Here is a 22,808-nt window from a genome sequence, read left to right on the forward strand (position 1 = left end):
GAGCGTGCCTCTGACGGTGCTGCGTGCCATTCGGGCTTTACAGACGGACGAAGTGGGTTTGTGCAACATGGCTCTTTACGAAAGTCAGCTGCTTTATCCGTGGTGATGTCTTCCAATTCAGGAAGGAAAACATATTGGGAGTCTGCTTCTCAGATGGCACCTTCCTGGACGGTTTGCAAGGGTAATTTTCAATGTGTCGTTTTTTTCTTTCTGTGCCAACTTTCGAACCTCTTTCCTGCCTTCCCCTCACTCGCTGGCAGGCATCTTCTGCAGAGGCCAGAGGGAGGTCTCCCGCCTGCAGCCCTTAGTGTAAGCCTGGGGGCGCACCCGCTCAGACAGGAACAGAGAGAGCTGGCCCGGTGGCGGCAGCAGGCCTCGCACCAGCTGCAGGCGGAGCAGAGAGCTAGGAAGAAAGTCAGGACTGCTTCTAGAAAGCAGGCCCTGGCCCCACGTGGAGACAAGAAATGGGGCTGAGTTCTGCCCTGGACACAGGGCGTGAGAGGAGGAAGGAGAGGAGGGGGCCTGCTGTACATGGACACAGGCTTCAGCAGTGGCCCCCCGCCAGTCATCAGACCTGGCGCCTCTGATGGCAGGTGTTCACCAGTCAGGTGTGGACTTCCCGCGTGGGGGAGCAAGTCAGTGAGTAGGAAAGGAAGGGCTGAAAGTGTGTTATGGCAACCGTGGGGGGCCACCGTTTTCCTTATCACTCATGTTTTCCTAGAAGGAATGCAGTGGAATTGGGGAAAGGGTGAAGGAAGGACATTTCACTTTTAGTTCTATTTTAAGGTGATTGCATTTCCCAGTGACCACTCAGAATGTCTATGTGGAGAGTTCCTTGGCTCCTCAAGCTCCCTGATCATAAACTGGCCATACCCGCATGCCCGCCTCCCCCACCCCGCTACCACCCTGGAGCCTGCTCCCTTGATTTGTGTCCCATCTCTGCAAAAATGTCCAAATCCACCTGCCTGCTGTAGGCAGGAACCTGGAAGTCATTCTGCACTTTGTCCCTTCTTCACCTCCCACACACGATCCATCAGCGAGCCAGTCCGTAGTACCTTCCAGATACTCCTTGAATCAATTCCTTCTTCTCATCCCACCTCCCTGTCCAAGGCTCAGCTCTCTGGATGACTTGGAGTAGCTTGGAGTAGCTTCATAATTGATTTCCCTCTTTCCCCCTTTCCTCCTCGCATCTACTCTCCATATTGAAACTGGGAGACACTTTCTCGTTGGACTTATTATTTCTAGATCATTGTAGACTCACACGTAGTTGTAAGAAAGAATAGACCCTGGGGCGCCTGGGTGGCACAGTGGTTAAGCGTCTGCCTTCAGCTCAGGGCGTGATCCCAGTGTTCTGGGATCGAGTCCCACATCGGGCTCCTCCGCTATGAGCCTGCTTCTTTCTCTCCCACTCCCCCTGCTTGTGTTCCCTCTCTCGCTGGCTGTCTCCATCTCTGTCAAATAAATAAATAAAATCTTAAAAAAAAAAAAAAAGAACTGTTAAAATAAATTTAAAAAAAAAAGAATAGACCCTGTGTTACCCAATTCCCCCCAATAGTAACATCTTGCAAAATGATAGTACAACAGCACAACCAGGATGTTGACCTTGATACAATCAAGGCACAGAACATTTCCGTCATGGCAAGGATCCCTCCTGTTGCCCTTTTACAGCCATACTGTGCTCCTCCCTCTCCCCCTTCTCCACCATCTCCCACCCCATCCCTTACCAAGGGACACTTTCTGAAAAAAAATAGTGTTACCATGGCTTGCTCCTGCTTACAACTCTGCAGAGGCTTCCCATTCATTGTTCGTGGAGCAAAGCAGCACATCCTTGTCGAGAGCCCACGAGGCCCAGAAGGCTCTGACCCCTGCTGTCCACCCCCCCCACCTACACATTTGCCATACAGGATTTTCCTTAGTTCCACAAGCACACCATGTTCTTGCCCCCTTCAAAGAGGCCATTCTGTCTGCCTAATGCTCTTTTCCTGGCCTTTATTTGTCATTAGAGCTCATTGTATCCATCACTATGCCATCGCTGCCTCGTCCAGCTTAGGTTTGCGTGCACCCTGCGATTCTCCCCGTGGTCACACACGTACACTTGTCATTACTGGTCTTCATTGTTCGGCACTGTATACGCAACTGTAAGTTATCCATGCTTTTGGCTGCAGGTGTTGGAATAGCCAGTGAGCAGTGCCTTAAACGCATGGAGATTTGTTGTTTTCTCACATAAGAAGTCAGAGGTCCATGGTTATTGACAATGGTGTCCGCTCAGTGGTGTCCTCAAGGAACAGGACTCTCATTTTGTTTTGCCATCCTCAGTGTTGACGTCCTGGCCTCACGCTTGTCACCTCAAGGTCATAAGGTGCCTGCCGCAGCTCCAGGCATCACATCCTCATTCAAGGCAGGACAATGGGGCGAAAGCCTTTTTAACTCAGAAGTTTTTGTCCTTGTCAGAAGATTCCCCAGGAGACTTTTCCTTTATCGGTCAGTGGCTAGAACGGAGCCTCCCTGGTAGGCAAAGGAGGCTGAGAAAGGGGTGTTTTTCCTTTTTAGCCTCTGTAGTGAGAGAAATGAGCAAGGGATGGGGCTGGGAATAGTTGTCGGGGAAGCTGGCCAGCCGCGACTGTCGCACTAGCTCAGCCCTGGCACGGACTCAGCCTGTGAATATTTATGGCGTGAGTGAATGAGTGCACGGATGGATACATAAACGAATGAAGTGAGTCCCACATTCACCCCAGATTCCGGTTCCTACCCCATACCTGGTCATACACTTTCTTACATTCAAACTCTGGCGACCTTATGTGTATATCGGGACTCTCTCTCTCTCTCTTTTTTTTTAAGATTTTATTTATTTATTCAACAGAGATAGAGACAGCCAGCGAGAGAGGGAACACAAGCAGGGGGAGCGGGAGAGGAAGAAGCAGGCTCATAGCGGAGGAGCCTGATGTGGGGCTCAATCCCATAACGCCGGGATCACGCCCTGAGCCGAAGGCAGACGCTTAACCGCTGTGCCACCCAGGCGCCCCAACGGGACTCTCTTCTTTGTAAGGGTCTCACAGGCAGGGACGTTTTTATGGTTTTCTAAAGGACATTGTGTGCTGGGCACATGATAATTTCTTAGTATTAATTAACTTAAATACAGCAGAAAAGGGTCAAAAGAGTCACAGGAGACCAGAAGCTAAATGTAAGTAGGCAGTACGCTAATTACAGGACGAAAGGGCAGATATAAAACGTGTGTATAATACCATCATCCCAAGCAACGTATGAGGGTAAAATATTCATTTGTCATCCCTTGAGTAAAAAAGAGGCAGACTCCAGGAAATACAGAGCAACTGATAGGGAATTCCAGTTAGAACGTGACGACAGCCGTTTGCCGTGAGTTGCAGTCTGGCCCAGGAATGGAGCTAGGGATTTCGAACACGTTCGGATGTGGCAGGTGTCATTTTGTGCTTCAAGAGCGTTCAAGTGAGATGCTGAGAGACAGACTTCCTCATGCGAGTTAAGCTGCGGCCGATCCCTGAGGACAGGCCCTTGAGGGTCTACCCAATGGGCTAGGATGGGGATGGTTGCTTCTCTGCACCTTTCAAGCTCCCCGAGGATTCCAGAGCCCTGCAAGACGTGCTGTTCATCAATTCTAAGTGCAAAACCTACCCGTTAATTGCCCAAGGATTTAGCTGTAGCCCACACTTGGGGAAAAAGACAAAAAGCTTGTCAAATGAAACTCACGTCTCCCAGGGCCCTGAAATGTTTCCCATGGAACCTCCCGGCGACAGGCTGTAAATTACGGGGCATTCTGGAACCCGGAGGAGCAGCAGGAGAGTGGAAGCTGAGGTGGCCGTCCAGCTCCCGTGGCTGATGGTGGAATTAAAGCAGCTTGTGCCGCCCACAAGCGCAGGCGCGCATGCAGAAGAGCTCACGGTCGGCCTGTCCCTGAACAGCGTTCTAGGTGCTTGCTTCCTCGTCCGAGGCGATTTCCTGACCTGGGAGAAGGGACACAGCAGGAGAGAATCTGTCTTAACTGGGTTTGGGAGGGAAAGCATTCCTGATTTCTGGCTTCCTTGTCCAGCTGTTTAATGGTGGGTTGAGCGAATGCATGCAACGTTGACATCATGGCATCCTGCCCCCCCTGAAAATGCCGTTCCGCAGATATGCTGTATGAGCTAGGTCCCCACTTAGCAATTTAGATCATTTCATACTCCAGAGCACCATTGAAGTGGCCGCTGCTTGTGCCCTGCTCCCATTGGAAGCCGCTGGAGTGTGTTCTCTGATAAGTGATCGTAGAGCTTGTCTGCACTGTTTTACTGTCGAGGTGACTGTCTTCCTTCCCTTCATTTCCACTCCTCCCAGTGATACTGACTTGCCCATCGTTGCTCTGTTTTCTGCTTATGCACATGTGTTGTACACACACACACACACACACACACACACACACACACACACACAGTTGTCATTCCCAGTACACCAGGAGTCCAGAACTTTGGTTCCCTTTTTGATGGGGAACCACAAAAAATTACCTCTTTCTAGCCTTGTATTCTGAGCACCTTTGGTAAATGTCCCCCACATTGCGAGCATCTTTTGTGGTCTCTGATGAATGTCCACCCTTCCTAGATAAAGAAAAATTTGCTAACAGACAGCCCACAACTTACCTATCCCTGGCTTAGGTTTAAAATGTATTCATTATTTCTAATAACCTGTTAATATTATAGAAAAGGATATGCACATTGTAGAAAATTTGAAAAATGTGTAAGCCCCACGTACCCACCTCTTGGAGATTGCCAGTATTAAAACCTTCATGCATGCCTGGCCCTTGGGATCTTTTTCTATCCTTATTTCAGACAATAATCTCTATCTTCCTATTTCAGTAAAATCGGATTTTCTCTAATACTGGAACCATATTCAGATTTCCCTGCTTGACCCCAAAATGTCCCTTGCAGGTGGTTTTTCCAAGATGGAATCTGATGTGAGACCACATATTGAATCCAATTATGGTCCTTCCTTTTATTACCTAGCACAGTCTGTCACTTCTTATATGACGCCGACTCGCTGGAGAAACCAGGCCAGGTGCCCCACGTCCCCCCTTCTGGATTGTCTGGCTGCCTTATCGCAGGTAGTTGAGTTCAGTGCTCTCGCCTCTGATTTCCTGTAAACGCAGGTTATCTGGGAAGGCCCGATGGTTTAGGTTACACAGGTTGGTGGGCATCCATCTCGGTGATACCGTATGCTTCGTAGTGCATCACGTTACTAGTAACCGTATGTGTTTGAATGCTAGCGCAGTGGTTAGTGATGCGAGGCCTGACCGTCGATCAGGGTGAGTTCTGTGTTCCTTACGTTGCCACCAAAATGATCCCGGTCAAGCTCAGAGTTTCCCATCTTGCGCTGTTAGTGTTTTGAGCCAGCTCATTGTCTGTGGAGGGCTGTCCTGTGCCTTGTAGGGTGTCGAGCAGGACCCTGTATTCCACCCACCATGTGCCAGCAGCACCCACCCCCTCTCTCAGGACAATCAGAATGTCTCTAGACTTGGCTAAATACCCTCTAGGGTCAAAATTAGCCCCAGGTGAGAACCAGGAAGAAAGAGACAAAGGAAGCTTTTATGGGAAGGATACTAACTTATCTCACAGCATTAGCAGGAGCATTCTCTCAGAGGTGGAAATACCAGGGCAACTCAGGACCTCAGACGTGGGAGGTCACACACTCCTGGAGTGATGCCTGTGGCTCTGCCGCACCAGTGCCTGGGGTTTCTTTCCCCTTCCTTGGTTCTGCAGAGACCAGCTGATTGGCTCAAGTGGCTCCCAGGCTTCTGCTTCAGCCAGTCCGCTGTGGCAAGCAGACGTGGCTTCTAGGTACTCACTCTCGGGGATAGGACGTTCTTGGAGAAGGCAGAGTGGTGAGCTGGGTAGACCCCCAAGAAGTCTCTTCTTCTCCAGTACCTCCGAGAGTGCCCATTTAGGACGGCTGCCCCAGCCTATAGTCTCAGCGGCTGCCGCCTACTATTTGCATCCCTGGTGCAGAGACTCTGACTCCTAGAACCCCTGCCCAGGGCCACTTACCTCCCTCTCCCAAGGACATTCTCTCAGAGGCAAGGCTAGCCACAGCACCCAAAGAGGAGGACTGGGAGGCAGGCAGAACAGCCTGCCAGCAGCCCCGGCACGTTCTCAGATAGCATCTCTAACCCCTGCCCTCGCCCCACCCTACACACCGGGCCTCACCCCTGTAGTTAGTATCCAGGTGACTTGCCAAGCCAGGGTGTGGCTTGAGAATGCAGATCGATCTGCTTTCAGCTCTGCCACTGACACCCCATCATTATCACCTGTGTCTACCTTACCTTTCTCTAGGAGATCGAGAAGTGCTAGGGGAGGGAGACAGTGGTCGGATAGAGAGGAGACACCCTGCCGCTGCTTCTGTTTCCTTTACCAGCCATCAGGCTAAACGTCAGGCTGGATATCCTCCCCCCAAACCCCCGGAAAAATAAGAGTAGTCAGGAGAAGCTGGAAGTTGGCGCTGCTGGCTGGGAAGGAGGCCTCCTGGCCAGAAGTCTCACACGGTGGCAGGGAAAGGAGCAAGTGGGCCAGTCTTTTGGGCTTTGAAGAAAGGAAAGGGAGGTGGGGGGGGGGGGATGAACAGGCAGAGCACAGAGGAGGTTCGGGCAGTGCAGCTACTCTGTATGGTACCATTAATGGTGGGTACATGTCATTGTACATTTGTCCAAACCCATAGAATGTACAATAGCAGAAGGGAATCCTCGTATAAACCGTGGACTTTGGGTGATCACGTAGGTTCATGAGTTGTAACAAGTGCACCACTCTGGTGGGAGATGTTGAGAATGGGGAGGCTGTGGGTGTGTGGGGACAGGGGTTGTATGGGAAATCTCTGGACTGCCCCTCAATTTTATTTATTTATTTACTTATTTATTTATAGATTTTATTTTATTTATTTTAGAGAGAGAGAGCGGGGGCAGGGGCAGAGGGACAGGGAGAGGGGAAGCAGACTCCCCACAGAGCATGCTGAGCATGGAACCCCAAGCAGAGCTCTATCTCGACCCTGAGACCAGGACCTGAGTGGAAACGAAGAGTCAGCCTTAACCGACTGAGCCACCCAGGGCCTCTTTCCCCTCAATTTTTTAACCGTGAACCTAAAACGGCTGTAAAAATATTAAGTCCTTTAAAAGAAGAAGAAGAAGAAGAAGAAGAAGAAGAAGAAGAAGAAGAAGAAGGTATTGCAGAGCCAGGGAAACTAAGAATTCTAGGCACCCCAACCTGAAATACTGGGATATCTATGGTGGCCCACCTCCCACCAAAAAAACCAAAAACAAAACAAAACAAAAAAACCCAAAATTTTAAAACTAAAGGAAGTTAAGTCCTGCAGAGATTTTTTTTCTCTTATCACTACTACCTGGATTCTATTTTTGAAATGTAAAATATAAACTCCTTCATTTCCCTTATTCTCTTGGTGGCCCTGCTTTGCCGGCCCCCTGACCTATACTTCCCCTGCATTCTGCGGAGCCGAGCACTGCCTGGGAGGCCCAGGAACTGTGCGGAAGAGCTGCTGGAGCTCCCGGGACTAACTGGACACGTTGCCCAGAGAAAAACCCTCTTTGTACCCACAGCATCTAGCATGGCGTCTGGCACATTAGCAGATTTTAAAATGAACAAGTGACTGAGTTGCCTTTTGAGTATAAGGACGTGCCAACTACTGTGTGAAGCTTCAAGGCCACGAGGAGTGAAATAAGCCTCTGAACTGTTTGGTGGAACCAGTAAATGTGTGCGGTGAGCTGAATAATGACCCCCGAGGGGGTCCACATCCTAATCCCCAGAATAGATGACCTTATGTGGCCAAAGGGACTTTGCAGATGTGATTAAGAGTCTTGAAATGGGGAGATTATCCTGGATAATCCAGGTGGGCCCAGTGGAATCGCAAAGGTCCTTATAAGTGAAGGAGGGAGGGGGGGTCAGAGTCAGAGAAGAGGTGATGAAGGAAATAATGTGATTGTTGGCCATGAGCCAAGGAATGCAGCCAGCCCCCGGATGCTGGAAAGGGCCAGGAACGTCACTGTCCCCTAGAGCCTTCTGAAGGAAGGCAGTCCTGGCCTGCAGCTCAGCGAGCTAGCCCTAAGCCCCATCTCAGACTTCGGACCTCCAGAACTGTACAAGAGTGAGTCTGTGTTGTTTTAAGCCACCAAATTTATGGTAATTTCTTCCAGCAGCCGTTAGAAACTAATGCACGGTGTATATCCCTTTCCCCCCTCTAGGGAGAATGTTTTCTGAATTACAAATATTTAATCCAGAAATAAGCTTTTGAAATACGGTCCATTTGCATTTGGGAGTCCACCCATATTTACCTTCTTGTTCCATGTACCTATCTCCAGGGTCTTAGCAAGGCTCAATTTATTCTTCTATTAAATGGCATCTTGATCTTCCTATGCCTCAAAAAAACCACTCAGAAAAAATCTCAGAAAAAAAATTTTTTTTTACATATGTATTCTAGGACTTTAAAGTCATTTAAACGTGATAATAAGTCTGAATAATCTATTTTCCTTTATCTGGATATGAGGCTAAGCAAGAAATATGAACGATGCTTTCTAAATGAGAGAAGATAAAATTGGCACGGAAGCAGGGCAGAGGAATGATGGCATCTAGTACATTCTGGAGTTGCTTTGCTGAAAGCAAACGTGGATGCTTTGGGTTCATTTTCCTCTAAAGAAAATCTGGGGTCAGGGGTGCCTGGGTGGCTCTGTCGGTTGAGTGTCTAACTCTTGGTCTTGGCCCAGGTCATGATCTCAGGGTCGTTAGATGGAGCCCCATGTGGGGCTCTGCACTCAGTTCACAGTCGGCCTGAGATTCTCTCTCCCTCTCCCTCCCCACTCTGCCCTCCTCCCCTGCTCATGCTCTCTCTCTCTCTCAAATAAATAAATAAAATCTTAAAAAAAAAAAAAAGAGAGAGAAAAGAAAAGAAAATCTGGGGTCAAACTTGCTGCTGCCCCATAAAGTCCTGCTCATTTCCACCTCATACCTTGGGGATAGGAGACTGAACTGTTAGAGGTTGTAAAAGCCAAAAAAAGGAACGGTGGGTTTTGCCAGATAGGGACCAAGGTGTAAGGAAAGAAGATTCCAGAAGATTCAGAGAGCAGAAGGAAATGAGCACAAGGTCAGAGAGTCTAAAGGGAAACTTGATAAAAACTCTAAAATAGATGGGATTTAGACAATGAAATTAAATGATCCTGATTGAGGAAGGGAAGGAGGACGAGGTTCCTAAGGAAAGCAGCCGTGGGCCCTGAGTCGGCTCTGCAGGGCCTTTCTCCGATGAGCCGAGACTGGAAGCGTGTGTTAGGAAGTAGAGAAAGACGAATATAAAGGAGCCTGCCAAGAAAACGAATGGCCAGTGTGAGCTTAACCATGCAGAAAATGGTAAAAACAACAACAAGGAGGGCTTTTTAGTTCTTGAGCTGGCAGACGCTCGGAGGCGAGTGAGCGTCAGGGGGCTGATGGCCAAGCGGAGCGTGCGTGCTCGGCTGCTCTCCGGCGTCTGCTGCCCCAGCGCAGACGGCACTCCGCCCTGGAGACCTGAGGGAACGGCTCGGTAAAGGAAGAGATGGAGCCAGACCCAAGTAGAGATGGTCAAGATCGCCTGGTGGCCGGAGGTCGTTCAAGGCCAGGCCCATGAGATACATCCCAGGGTACGGGATGACCTTCAAGGGATCTCTTTAAACTACACTTTGAAAACCACTGGCAGAATCCTTGAGAAATCACTGAGTGGAGCCAAAAGTCTAATAAGGGCCAGTGTTTCCCTAATTTTCCAGGAGCAGAGAACGATAACATGAGCAGCGTTGTATAGGGAGGCAGTCTGTCCGTCCATGGCCAGACCTCAGAGTGGAACACCCACGCGGCTTGTGAATTCAGAGGGAAAAGGAAAGTGGTGAGGATTCAGAGTCACCATAGGGGGTTTGTCACCCCACGTCCTGCCAGCCTTACTAGCTTCAGGTTATGGTAGACAGACCTGTGGACCAGGACATTGTCATGGGTATAGACTCAGAATATCAGGCCTGGTAACAACTTTAATGTGATTTATTCCTCTCAAATTTTGTAGATAAAGAGACTGGAGTCCAAACAGTTAAGGAGAGTCTCTGGGCAGTATGGAGACTGGGGCCCCTCCCACATGTCCAGCCTTCCCCTTGGAGGCCCACCCAAATGCACGGTATTTCAACCAGACACCCAGCAAATGCCACAATTGGGCGCCAGCTGATCTCAGAATTATAGGTTTTATAGGGGTTCGAATAGCCAGAATCCAGAGTCTTAATTTATTACCTGGGCATCAGTCTGAACCAAGGCCTGTATGTAGCCCTGTCCTGTCATTACTTTTAAGAAATGATTCACATACAGAGACAGAATACCCGGTTCAAAATGACAAAAAAATGAGAGTGGGAGCAGAACATGGGACGAAAGAATTTACATTTTCTCAGTATGTTGAAACAAATTCCAGAACCTACAGTAGGCAATTTGAAGAGGGATAACTAATGGAGAATTTAAAAATTTTTCACAAATGCTGTTAGAGGAAGACCTCGTTCAGTAGCAGCTCCTGTGAAAAGGTCTGGAGACATCACTATAAGCAAAATGTAAACTGATAGGGTAATAGGACAGCCAAGAAGGTTCATACAGCCTTATGCTGTGCGGTGCGCCAAATATGGGTCCCCCAAAGATGTCTGTGTCGTAATTCCTGGAAGCCAGGAGTATGTCACCTTACATGGCAGAAGGGACTTTGCAGGTGTGATTAAGTTAAGGGTCTTGAGGTGGGGAGATTATCGTGGATCATCTAGGTGGGCCCAGTGTGCTCACAAGGGTCCTTCCAAGTGAAAGGGGGAAGCGGGAGGGTCAGAGTCAGAGATGTGACAATAGTAGAGGCGGGACTGATGCGGGACCCCAGGCCGAGGAATGCGGGCTGCGTCTGCAAGCTGCAGAAGGCAAGGATATGAATGTTCCTCTAGAGTTTCCAGAAGAAACACCACCTTAATGACCCATGTTAGGCTTCCAGCTTCCAGAACTGTAAGAGAATACATTTGTGTGGTTTGAGCCCCTCAGTGTGTGGTAATTGTTGCAGCAGCCGTAGGAGATGAATGCAGGCCTACGAGTGGTTAGAATGTCCAGCCGAGCGAAGGTTTTACAGCGCACTCGTTAGACCACATCTGAAATGTTAAGTTCAGTTCCGGTTTGGGTTTTCAGAGAAGTATGTTGACAAAGTCAAGGACATACCAGATATCGAAGGACCTTTAAGTCATAACAAATGAGAAAGAGCTGAAAAGATTGGGTATTTTCAGCCTGAATAGTATTAAGACATAACCATTGTCTTCAAATGTGTGAAGGGTTCACATGTCAAAGAAAGTTTAGGATCACTGTAAGCCCAGATGGCAGAATTTGAATAAGTTGGAACTACAGGGAAATTCAGGTCATTTTAACCAAGAAGTTTACAGAAGTGTAATCAGAGTGGCCAACAAAGTAAGTGCCGTGCCCTCTTAGATAGGAAGCTTCCTGTCACTGGAAGCATTTAATCAGAGGCTAATGGTTACTATTCAGCAGAGTTTGAGAGGATTCCTCCGTAAGGTCAAGGTTGGTCAATAAGACTGCTCTAAGCAGTCTCAGATTTCAAGACTTGATGACATATTTTCACTGGAGTCCAGATTTTTCCTTGTGCTAAAATTTTTCATTCTCAAAGGAAAATAAAATGCAGTAGCAGAAATTCTCACTTCTATTGCCTGTCAATGCTGTTTTCAAATCTCGTTGAGAGCTGTCATCTTAATAAGTAAGTAAAGGAGCAAGGTCACTATCTCACAGGGGATGTACTTCAGAGACCGCAAGGCCCCCACACGGGGGAGGAACCCCGGTCTCCCCATCCTGCCCTCAAGCTGGCGGAGGGGGCCCCAGTGCTGTCCTAAGAGTGGCCACACCTCAGCTTAGTTCTCACCTCCTCAAACAAACAGTACCTCCCGTGGGTGGGGAGGCAAAGCAGGTGCCAGGATGTGAAAGGAAGATCATCAGAGCACGGGCTCCTCTCCAGCAGGGAACCAAGACTCCTGTAAGAATGGGGTTGCCAGGAGAAGACAGAATCTGGAAGCAGTCCATTCCGCTGAGGAGTGTCTGGGATGGCATCTTCCCCTGGCCCAAATATCTCAACACAGAAAGTGGAAGATCCAGCTAGAGGTCCACTGGCACTTTCCCACCTCTCCACATTTTTCTCTGGAAGCCGCAAATACTGCCTCTGCTTTTGGTGCTTAATTTGCAAGAAAAAGAGACAAGTGCCACATAAAACCGTTCTCCTGTGGTCATCGTCTCTGCGCTCCATCCCATCCAGATAGCAGAGGTCCTGGCAGCACCCAGGCCCCGGGCTCCCGGTGTCGGCGCTGCTGCGGGCACCAGGCACCGCCTGCCAGCCCCTGCCGGGGGAGGACGGCAGACACGCCTGTGTCAGCTCATTAAAACGTCCTCAGTCAACATGCCTGGACAAGTGTCCACTTGCCTCACACCCAGAGATGATTGTGGTCATAGCTACGTGTAGACATAATATTGACCCGCTTGATAGCATCATTCCTACGTCGCTGCCTCCCCCTCAGCCTCCCTTGTCCTCCCATTCAGCGATTTGTGTGTGTGTTTTAATACCTGCTGGCCAGATTTCTGCTTTAATTCAGTAGACTTGTTCTTAAGGCAAGAGAAAAAGAAACCATGCTCAGGGAATGGTGGCTGTGCTTTCAGAAAGGGACGGGGTTCCTTTCTAGTACCTCTGACCTGCAGGGATTGTGGGCTAGTTTGGCTCGCTGACTTGAGGATGGCAGCCTCCCCCCGCGCCCCCATCCGAGATATCAGACATCAGGCACCCACGCTTAGGGAGAAGCAGCGCCCACCCACCCGCCACCACCTGCAGCCCCGCCCCCAGCTGGCGCCGCCCCCTGCACCTCCCGTGGGTGGTGCACCTGCGCCTCCCTCACCGCAACCCACACGGGGCTCCGTCGTGAGAACGTAAAGTGGATTTTCACCCCACGAATTTTAAATATGCAGAGGCACTCTTGGGCTGAAAGAGAAAAGTCACGGGTTCAGCCTTTCTCATCTCCGTTTTCTCGTCTGCACCGTGGGAATAATAATGGTTCCAAAATCACAGGGCAGTTGTGGGGGTACAGGCCTTAATTTATGGGGAGCATTTAGAAGAGGGTCTGCCTGGCCCTTAATACCCCTAAGCTCCTTTTAGCATCACTGAATGAATGCACGCACATATGTGTGGTGAGTGAAAAATTTACACGCAGATTCGATTGTTGAAATAACAGGGGGGAAAAATCACCCCTTACCTGTGGACATTTTCAGGCCTTCATGTTTGTATTTTGCACTGTGAAATACCTTTTTTTCCCTCCAGGACTACACTTTGTTATATGAAGAGGCAAAATATTTTCAGCTTCAGCCCATGTTGTTGGAGATGGAAAGATGGAAGCAGGACAGAGAAACTGGTCGCTTTTCAAGGCCCTGTGAGTGCCTAGTGGTGCGTGTCGCCCCAGACCTCGGAGAAAGGATCACGCTCAGTGGTGACAAATCCTTGATAGAAGAAGTGTTTCCAGAGATCGGCGACGTGATGTGTAACTCTGTCAACGCAGGCTGGAATCACGACTCAACGCATGTCATTAGGTTTCCACTGAATGGCTACTGTCACCTCAACTCGGTCCAGGTATAGCCTTGTCATCCACTGTGTGGCATCCAATGTCACTCTTTTTTTTTTTTTAAGATTTTATTTTTATTTATTCGACAGAGATAGAGACAGCCAGCGAGAGAGGGAACACAAGCAGGGGGAGTGGGAGAGGAAGAAGCAGGCTCATAGCAGAAGAGCCTGATGTGGGGCTCGATCCCAGATCGCCAGGATCACGCCCTGAGCCGAAGGCAGATGCTTAACCGCTGTGTCACCCAGGCGCCCCATCTAATGTCACTCTTAATGCTGTTACTTAACCTTGCCTTCACACAGTGCCTTCCGGGGAGCTGGGAAACTCCCACGTGGCATCACTTGTGTTGGGTAGGTAAGTGTGTGTACCCTCTACGCACTCCGTCGATCCACGGTATTTGTTGAACTATGTGCCCTATGTGCCCGGTGCTGCTATGAGCACTGGAGATCGAGAAAACAAAGAAAGAGACAATAGCTCTATTTTCCCAGAATTTACATCCTGAGAAGGATGGGGAGATGGCGAGGCGGGGCGGGGGGGGGAGGGGACAAACAGTAACCAACAGAAATGTTGAGACCCATTAAAACAAAAGTTTAATGAGGAAAAGAAAAAAGACATGTTGGTCAGGTGGTGAGAAGAGGACAGCTGGAATGAGATATCCCAGGCAGAGGGACCAGCATGTTGCAACGACCCCGAGGTAGGGGTCTGCTTGGCATGTCGGGAGTATCAGGAGAGCCCATGGGGCTTGAAGAAAGTGTCAGGGATAGGGAGTGCTGAGACAAGAGGCCAGCAGGTGGCCCGAGACAGATCATGGATTGCCTCTCGGGCGGCAGTAAGCACTCTGGGACTTTTTGTTTCGGTTTCTTTTGGTTTGGGATCATTTGTTTGTGTGAGTAAAATGGAAAGCCATTTGAAGATTTTGAGCAAAAGTGTGGCATGATGTAACTCAGATTTGAAAATGAATACTCCAGCAGCAGATGGAAAGCAGTAAAAGCAAGGGGACCAGTTAGCAGTATTTGAGAAGTGTCTGGTTCTGAGTTCTCTTGAGCGTCATAGAGCTAACAATGACGAAGATTTTTGACAGGGAAACTGGATCAATGGAATTGCTGTTTTCTGAGACAGAGAAGTCTGTGGGAGAAGGAGGCTTAGGGGTGGCATTCAGAAGTTTGGTTCACATGGTAGGCACTGTGTCCCTTAGACGCTGGTGGGTGTGTTCATCTTCTTAACTAATGTGTGGCAGCTGTGGGCCAAGGGTGGTACGTGCCATGTCTTCTTAGAACAACCCTAACAGGTAAGCACTGTGAATCCCCCATCTTATGACTCAAAATGGTTTGAAGTCAATGGAGTAAGGGCTTGGGGTTCTCCCCCGGCTCTTTTTTTTTTTTTTTAAAGATTTTATTTATTTATTTGACAGAGATAGAGACAGCCAGCGAGAGAGGGAACACAAGCAGGGAGAGTGGGAGAGGAAGAAGCAGGCTCACAGCAGAGGAGCCCGATGTGGGGCTCCATCCCGCAACACTGGGATCACGCCCTGAGCCGAAGGCAGACACCCAACCGCTGTGCCACCCAGGCGCCCCATCCCCTGGCTCTTTTTAATTGGAGTGGGCCCATGACTTTGTTCAGGATTGACCCAACAAAACCTCTTCCACAGCTCAAAGACTAGAAGCACCCACTCTGCCATTCCTCTTGAAGATTGTTCCACAACTATTTATAATTTTAGAAATTTATGAACAGATGTCTGAGAACAGCAGAGCAGGAGACACTGGCAGAAGCAGTGTCCCAGGAGCGCTGGTGAAAGACATGGGCTCTTAGGCACCATGGCGGCCGCTGGGTTGGATGGGACTAGAGCTGCACCCCGAACCACCCTGTGTTCCTGAGCGAGGCCTCTGCTATTTATCACAGCCTCTAAAACTCTGAAAGCCTTTTGCCTCCCACACACACAACCTGCCCCAGCTTTCATCCAGATGGAGGCAGGGGCAGCACCCATCAGAGCCATGACAGCATTGTTTCCCTAGGGCTCCACGTCTCACACAAAAACCTAGCCCCACCACCCAGGCCATGGAGTAAAGGCATATGCCTGACGAGTTTCCCAGTTATTCAGGTCTGGTCAGATGAGGACATTTTCACCTGGATTAACATCGTCGGTGACACAGCCATGACATGGTCAAGGACTCTAGCTTCCTGCTCCACCAACCAAGAAAACAGGCACTGTGCTCTAGGCATCCAAAAGTTTTGGGCTAAGACGCACAAGACTTGATACTCCACCCCACCCCTGGAGTGATTTTAATATTCTCAAGTGATCACTAATGTTAAGGAGTTTTGCTATTAACAAATTGATGTTTAAAAAGAAATGGCCAGGGAGCAAAGCTATGTGCATGGCATTGAAAAAAGCTTTGAGCACGTCCAAGGCAACAGTGGGTCCTGTGGAATGATGATCATATTAGCCATTTCAGACCCCTGGGGAGGAAGCTTCAGGAATTCTGTATTTAACAATTTAGCAACCTAACAACGCTGCAAGACGAACAGTACCAGAGTTAGGTGCTCCACTGTTCACAGCTTCTGCCTTTGTAATTCGTCTCCCGGTCAAGGCAAAGAATCCTTTCCAGTGCCGTGGTTTGGCCGAGCAAACTGAGGTTTTTCTTGCTGACAGGCTATGTTCCTGCCTCTTCGGGGGAAATCTCAGAGTGGGCTCTCGGGTCTTCACCTTTTTATTAACTTGCCACCAAAGCACTTCTTGATTTTGAACTTAGGGATTGTTTTCTTCATCCTGTCCCTTTGCTGACTGGTGTGCATATGCATTGTGAATTTAGCTACAGAAATAGAGCACTGCAGGGTAGAATGTTCCTTTTGTTCTCATAAGGACTTTTTTTTTTAATGTGCCAGCATTCGGAGTTTGAGTTTTTAGAAAGCCTACTGTATTGTTTTCCAATCTCTAGATAGCCGTTTTGCAAAATAGCAAATTATAATCCACAGAGAAGTAGGTGACCAAAAAATAATAATTTAAAGAGAAACAGTAAGGGTTCACCTTACATTGAGTAAATTTTGAAAGTTATTTAGTAACCTTTCACTTCATTCCCCCCAAAAAATCTTGAGCCAGACTTTTTTTTTAAGCTATGATTGAGTTGTCTTGCCGTTAGAGTGGTGTAGAATTAATTTAATTATACCCGGAAGCCCAGGGAATGTTTGCAAGTCCAAGGTCTGGTGGATTTCTAAGGAAACGAAGCTCTAGATCACTTGTCCGTATTTTTGCCCATCCAAGAGTGCGGGAGTTTTTTCCTACACTTAAGGCTGTCAGACATGCAGGTGACAGACCCAGGGATCTTTCTGACATTAGGTATTTGATTTCCAAATTGAAGAGATTATGAGAAGTGATTATTCTATGAGAAGTTTAGAATATCTTTATTTTGGATGTGTTTTCCAACATATAACCATCGCATTATGCTTGCCTCCCTGAATGCACACAGGGCAATAAATCTATTTCAGATGCCATCAACTTGAAAACCTGTAGATAAACCTCGACTGTCTTCAGCAGTCCATTTGTTCTGCTATTGAAATGATATCCGTCTTCCAAACTGAAATATATTAAGTTCATACTGGCAGCCTTCAACAGTGGCAGAGCTGAGGGTGAATGAGTTGAAAATGAATCACTGGCTGAGTAAATTCGGATAAAATCAGCGTCTGGCCATATCATTTATCATCTCTTAGACGGTATTTTCGTGATAAATGAGATTTGAAATGGGAACCCTCTCTTTTGCCAGAGAAGGTAGGGTTGCACGTTGCAAGAAACGTGGCATCCGAGGCCAGACAGACCTGGGTTGGAAACCCAGTCGCATCACTTCCATGCCTGGAGCCTCAGTTTTCCCACGTATGAAATGGGCTGACCACCCGTGCTGCCAGGTGGTCGCAACCATTAAATGAACTGGCACGTGTGCGGCAGGCATGGAAAGGCGCATTGGAGGTGTTGGAAACGGTGCTCCCTCCCTCCTGCCCTTCCGTCCGGAGGCCTTCCTTTGAATGCAGCAACTCAAGCGGCTGGGGGGTCAGGTGAGAGTGAGCCGGGCTGCACAAGACTGCAGACTTCAGGACACGTCTCTGGGCTGTGGGTGTGGCTGGAGGACCCCTGTCCCCGCTAACCAGGATGTTGTGTTGCCCCGTGCAGGTCCTCGAGAGGTTGCAGCAGAGAGGATTTGAAATCGTGGGCTCCTGCGGGGGAGGCGTGGACTCGTCTCAGTTCAGCGAGTATGTCCTGCGGCGGGAGCTGCGGCGGACGCCCCGCGTGCCGTCCGTCATCCGGATAAAGCAGGAGCCTCTGGACTGAACGGACAGATTTCTTATGCAACAAGGAAAAAAGAAAACCGTACACAACAAATAACAAAGAAGGGACATTTATGTGCAGTTGGGACAGCAAACCAAGTCCTGGACCTAAAATTGAATAAAAAGACACATTTATATCCAATAGAGACCACACCTGTATTCATATGGGAACAATTGGAATAGTGATATCCTCAAGGTGTAAAAAAATATATAAATATATATATATATGTCAAAAGGTAGGAAATGCAAAAAAAGGAAAAAAAAAGTTTAAAAAAGGTGGTAGCTACAGTTGGTGCTGTGATGGCCGTGAAGTGTCCTGGGCCTCCCGAGGCCCCTGACCGGTGTAGAAGCCATGAGCAGGGAGGACGCATCTCCTTACAGTTTCCATTGCCAACAGCCATCCATGTTTCCTTTTCCTTTGTCTTTCTTTTTCCTTTTTTTTTTTTTTTTTAAAAACAACAACAAAACACCTTGAATGAGTTTATTTGCATACGGAGGTTTCCTGTGCTCTCTTGTAGGCGGGACGGGGCAGGACTTCAGAAAAACTCATGAGCACACTGTATTCGAAAGACATTAGACGTGAAATTTTACATGTAGTTTGTACAGAAGTCACACTTTTTTGTCCGCCTCACAGATGTGAACATTACTTTGTTTTTAAACTGATCAGTTTTGCAAAGGGGCCAGAATTATTACTTGTTAGAGTTGCTCCAGTTTGAGTCTGCTGCTTTCCTACAATTTTTCAAATTTTATAATGTATTAAATACAATAAACTCTGTTTAAAAAATAAGGTCTGTGTGAAACACACGTGTGGGGATGAGGCTGTATTAAAATGAGATTTTTTTTTTCTTTTTCTAAATTTTCTGTGTCGAACATCAGAAAGAGGCCCTCAAAGCTGACGCCAGTTTTGAGGTCAAACTGTGCTTTGTTCCTTGGCGCTGGTTAGCAAGATAATCTTCCTTCTCGTGAACTTTTTGTTTATAAACTTTAGTTATCTCTCACTGTAGGGCAAACCATGCCAAAACTTAGCAGCTTAAGACAACACTCTCTCATGATTCTGTGGTTCTTCTGAGTGGCCTGGCCTTTGCTGGCCTGCTTCTGTGGCCCAGGATATCACAGGGCAAGGTTGGGCTGTGATGTCCTACATAGCTTTCCCATGGGCTGCCAATCTATACTGGCTTAGGGCCTCTCTGTGTGGCTTGGCCCTGTTCCAGTTCGGGGCTGGGTTCTAAGGGGGAGTGTCGTCCCCGTGCAAGTTCTCCAAGAGGGAGGAAGCGGAAGCCGCCATGCTCTGAAAGGCCAGGCTGGGAACTGCTCAGAGCACTTAATGGGGCAGTCTGTTGGTTCAGTAGACACAGAGCTAGCCCAGATTCAAAGGGAGGGAAGATAAAATCTACCTCCTGCTGGGGAGAGTGACAAAGAATGTGTAGCGAACTTGAATCTACCATAACACCTGTCCGAAAAATCCAGAAAGTACGGCATTATGGCTCTGGAAGAAGTAGGGAAAATCTAAGAGCCAGAATGGTCCCTTCTTATTAGCCCTAGAGGTAAGAAACCTGAAGTCTCAATAACACTTTGCAATTAAGCCTTCTGCTTTTCCGAGGTATTAGTGATTCCAGGGGCTCCTCTGTGAACCCCACTCCTCTGTGAACTCACCTCCCTTCCCTACTTCCTCTTCCTCATTCCAGACACTCACAATAAACCTGGCATGATGGTAAGATTGACAGGTAAACCATAATGTGTTTCTGCTGCAGAGACGTTCCTGTAGTGATAGGCGATTTCCATCCTGAACTTTCTTTCTTTTTTTAAATTAAAAAAGTCTATGCCTGAGGACACTAGTAATGAAAATATCTCTGGCTTCTGAAACTAAAAGTAAGCTGTTAATGGCTCCTATCACCCCCTGAAACACAGAGGCCCAAACACTGAATGACTCTAGTGACTGCCAGCCAGTCTTCCCCATGGTAGTTGAGGCAAATACAGCACAGTCTCCGACCAGACGGCCAGATCCGCTCCTGCCAGCTGCCTGCTCATCCCTGTTGGACTGGAAGGACAATGCAATTGCGCTCCAATTTTGCTAGTAATCCATTCTCATTAGGCAGAAGTCCCTAAAAGCTTGAAATAAAGCAAGCACCCTGCTTGGGGACTTCTACTGGCGGTTGTCATCCTAACATTTGCCCAGCACTCTCTGGGCAGTTGGCATTGTCCCCACACACAAGACGTGCGTTATCGGCATCCACTGTCTTCTTAGTTCTAAGTTTCACGCCCATTTATACAGCTACAACCCAGTTGCCCGTTCTTTGTACAAAACCTCTCATCCAATCCAATGCAGCAAACATATCACATGTAATTTTCACACTGTGAGGCCTTAGAGCATAGATTCCCAGAATCTTCAGGAAAGAGCTGGGCATTCAAAATATAATTGAGTCACAATTGTATTTTGCCCTATTTTTGTTATCTGATATGCGGTGCATATTCAAACTTCACTTGTCAGCCCAATAAGGATCTTTATGGCTGTGCTTATTTTCCCTAAAGAGGATCTGATCAAGGCCTATGTGCTGTGTTTATTAATGTCTCTGGATTTGTCTGGTTGGTCTCTGATTGGTAGAGTCGGGATAATTTTTTTTGCTTTGCAAGAATACTGTATAGGTGATGTTATATCCTTATTACATCACTTCACGAGGATCCATTTGGCCCATAATGATGACAGTAATTTTTAAAAATTTCTATTTCTTGTTCTTGTATTTATTTTTTTTTTAAGATTTTATTTATTTATTCGACAGAGATAGAGACAGCCAGCGAGAGAGGGAACACAAGCAGGGGGAGTGGGAGAGGAAGAAGCAGGCTCATAGCAGAGGAGCCCGATGCGGGGCTCGATCCCATAACGCCGGGATCACGCCCTGAGCCGAAGGCAGACGCTTAACCACTGTGCCACCCAGGCGCCCCTCTTGTCTTTATTTTTATTTCTGGCTTTCATAAATCTTAATGCATGTGGGTTATGGTTTTTCTTTTGTGATGATAATTTTAACCATTAGTTGAAGTGACATCCTCCAAACTTCTCCAATGTAAAAGTAGCTTTCTCCCTTTGGGATTAGTAAGTATTTGATGGGATGACATGGCGAGACTGTAAAATAGCCTGTTCAGCCACTTTTGCCCACAGTTTGAACATTCATTGGTAATCTTTTCCTGAACCAATCATTACCTGGGTGGTTATAAAAATGTACTTAAAAAAAACAAGCTATTTCTTCCTGATCCACTGGCATTTTAAATAACGTTTTGATTTTTTTTTTGAGCAAAATACATTTCTTTAGTCAGGCATACAAACTATATTCTTTGACCTCTTTTCTAAGAAGTATTTTAGAAAAATAGAATGAAGTGAGCCACTTCTAAACTGGCTTCTAAAGATTAGGTGAGTTTCTCCATAGTAATAATAATAATAGCCATGCCCTAATGTTTGCTCGATGCCAGACACCGTGCTAAGCACTTTCTCCGCATTTAACTCATTAAATCCTTATGACCACACTGGAGGGTGTATGATCCCCATTTCTCGTTAAAGAAATTAATACTCTCAGACATCAAGTAAATGATATGATAAAGGTTAATGTTCAATTAAGCTTTATAAGAAGGGCCAAAACAAACCAGTTGAGAAAAGATAAGTTTTTATGTTGCAGTAGGACGAGGAAGAAAGTAGATGATTAATTAGCAGTATTTTCTCCTTAAAACGGAAATGTGTTCCTGTATTTAGATATTGTGAGCACCCCTGACAACACGCTGGGGACTCCATGTTGGTGATACTAGGTTTCTGCCATGGGGTGCCGGGGGTGGCAGATGTTTGCACCTCAAGCAGCAGAATTAGGACATTTACTTAGCTCACTACAAGGCATTATATATAGCATATGTGTCATTTCATGTTTACAAACCAAAGACTACCGATGTGGCATTTGAAGGGTGGGGAGGCTTTTGCAAGGAAGGGGTATAGAAGAGGGCAGAGGCTTCGAGTTGCAGAAGCATAAAGCAGCTCGAATGATCAAACGATATAATGGTGTGGGATGCAGCTGGGTTAGCTGGGGAGGAAACATGGCTGGAAAAGGAAGGTGGAATTGGACAGGAGTGGAGGTTGATCTTGGGTTCCGGTCTGGGGGATGGACTGTGTTCAGGAGCTTTTGGGGAATCATGGAAATGGGGCTCTGTGGATATTCAGCTGGGGGTCTGCAGGCTGGACAGGCTGAAACAGTCTGTTGGTGTGAGGGGCAATTCAGTTGCTGTTTTTCCCACTCATCCATTCATGACCTACTAACCAGGCTAAGAACTGACATCCACAGATGTCTGAGAAATAAGACATCATCCTGGGTGTAGAGGTAAAAACTCAGCCTCCTACAAGGGCCAGGAGAGTTGCATAAATTAGGAGACAGGCAGGAGCACGAGTGCCCCATTCAAAGGGGCAGCCAACCCCTGCTAATGCCAGCAGACTCTCCAAAAGGAGAACAAGGGTCCTGTATACTGAAACATCTCGTTTCCTAGAAAACCTGGAAATCTAGATTTTTGTGTCATCTCTAGATGTGTGAATGTTAGAACTAATTCATTTTTTTCAAGTGCACAGATCAAACAAGACATCTGCAGAGTTTGAAGCTCTGAGAATTATGAAATAATAAAACAGTTTTAGACATTCTAGAAGAATTCCATTTGGGTAAAATCAGATGCGATGGCACCACAACTAAGTTGTTTGAGGACATAACTTATTTTAAAAAATATGAAGATTTAAGGCAAACTCGTAGTCATAATATCATTTGATCATAAAGATTGAAATCTTAGGCTATAACTGGCA

At 47.5% G+C, this 22,808-nt stretch overlaps 1 protein-coding gene across 3 annotated transcripts in view; it reads left to right on the forward strand.

Moving 5' to 3' along the window:
* The window catches only part of KCTD1 (potassium channel tetramerization domain containing 1), a 171,946-nt gene extending 153,101 nt beyond the window's left edge, over positions 1-18,845 (forward strand). For all 3 annotated transcript variants that reach the window (XM_045781935.2, XM_045781937.2, XM_045781934.2), the window contains exons 4-5: positions 13,384-13,689; positions 17,835-18,845. In XM_045781935.2, coding sequence (XP_045637891.1) covers positions 13,384-13,689; positions 17,835-17,993 — 465 coding nt within the window. In that variant the 3' untranslated portion in view covers positions 17,994-18,845. The remainder of the gene's footprint in view (positions 1-13,383; positions 13,690-17,834) is intronic.
* Positions 18,846-22,808: the final 3,963 nt, after the last annotated feature.

This window comes from Ursus americanus, chromosome 19, assembly GCF_024610735.1.
Source record: "Ursus americanus isolate L20-20 chromosome 19, mUrsAme1.1.p, whole genome shotgun sequence".
NCBI lineage: Eukaryota > Metazoa > Chordata > Mammalia > Carnivora > Ursidae > Ursus > Ursus americanus.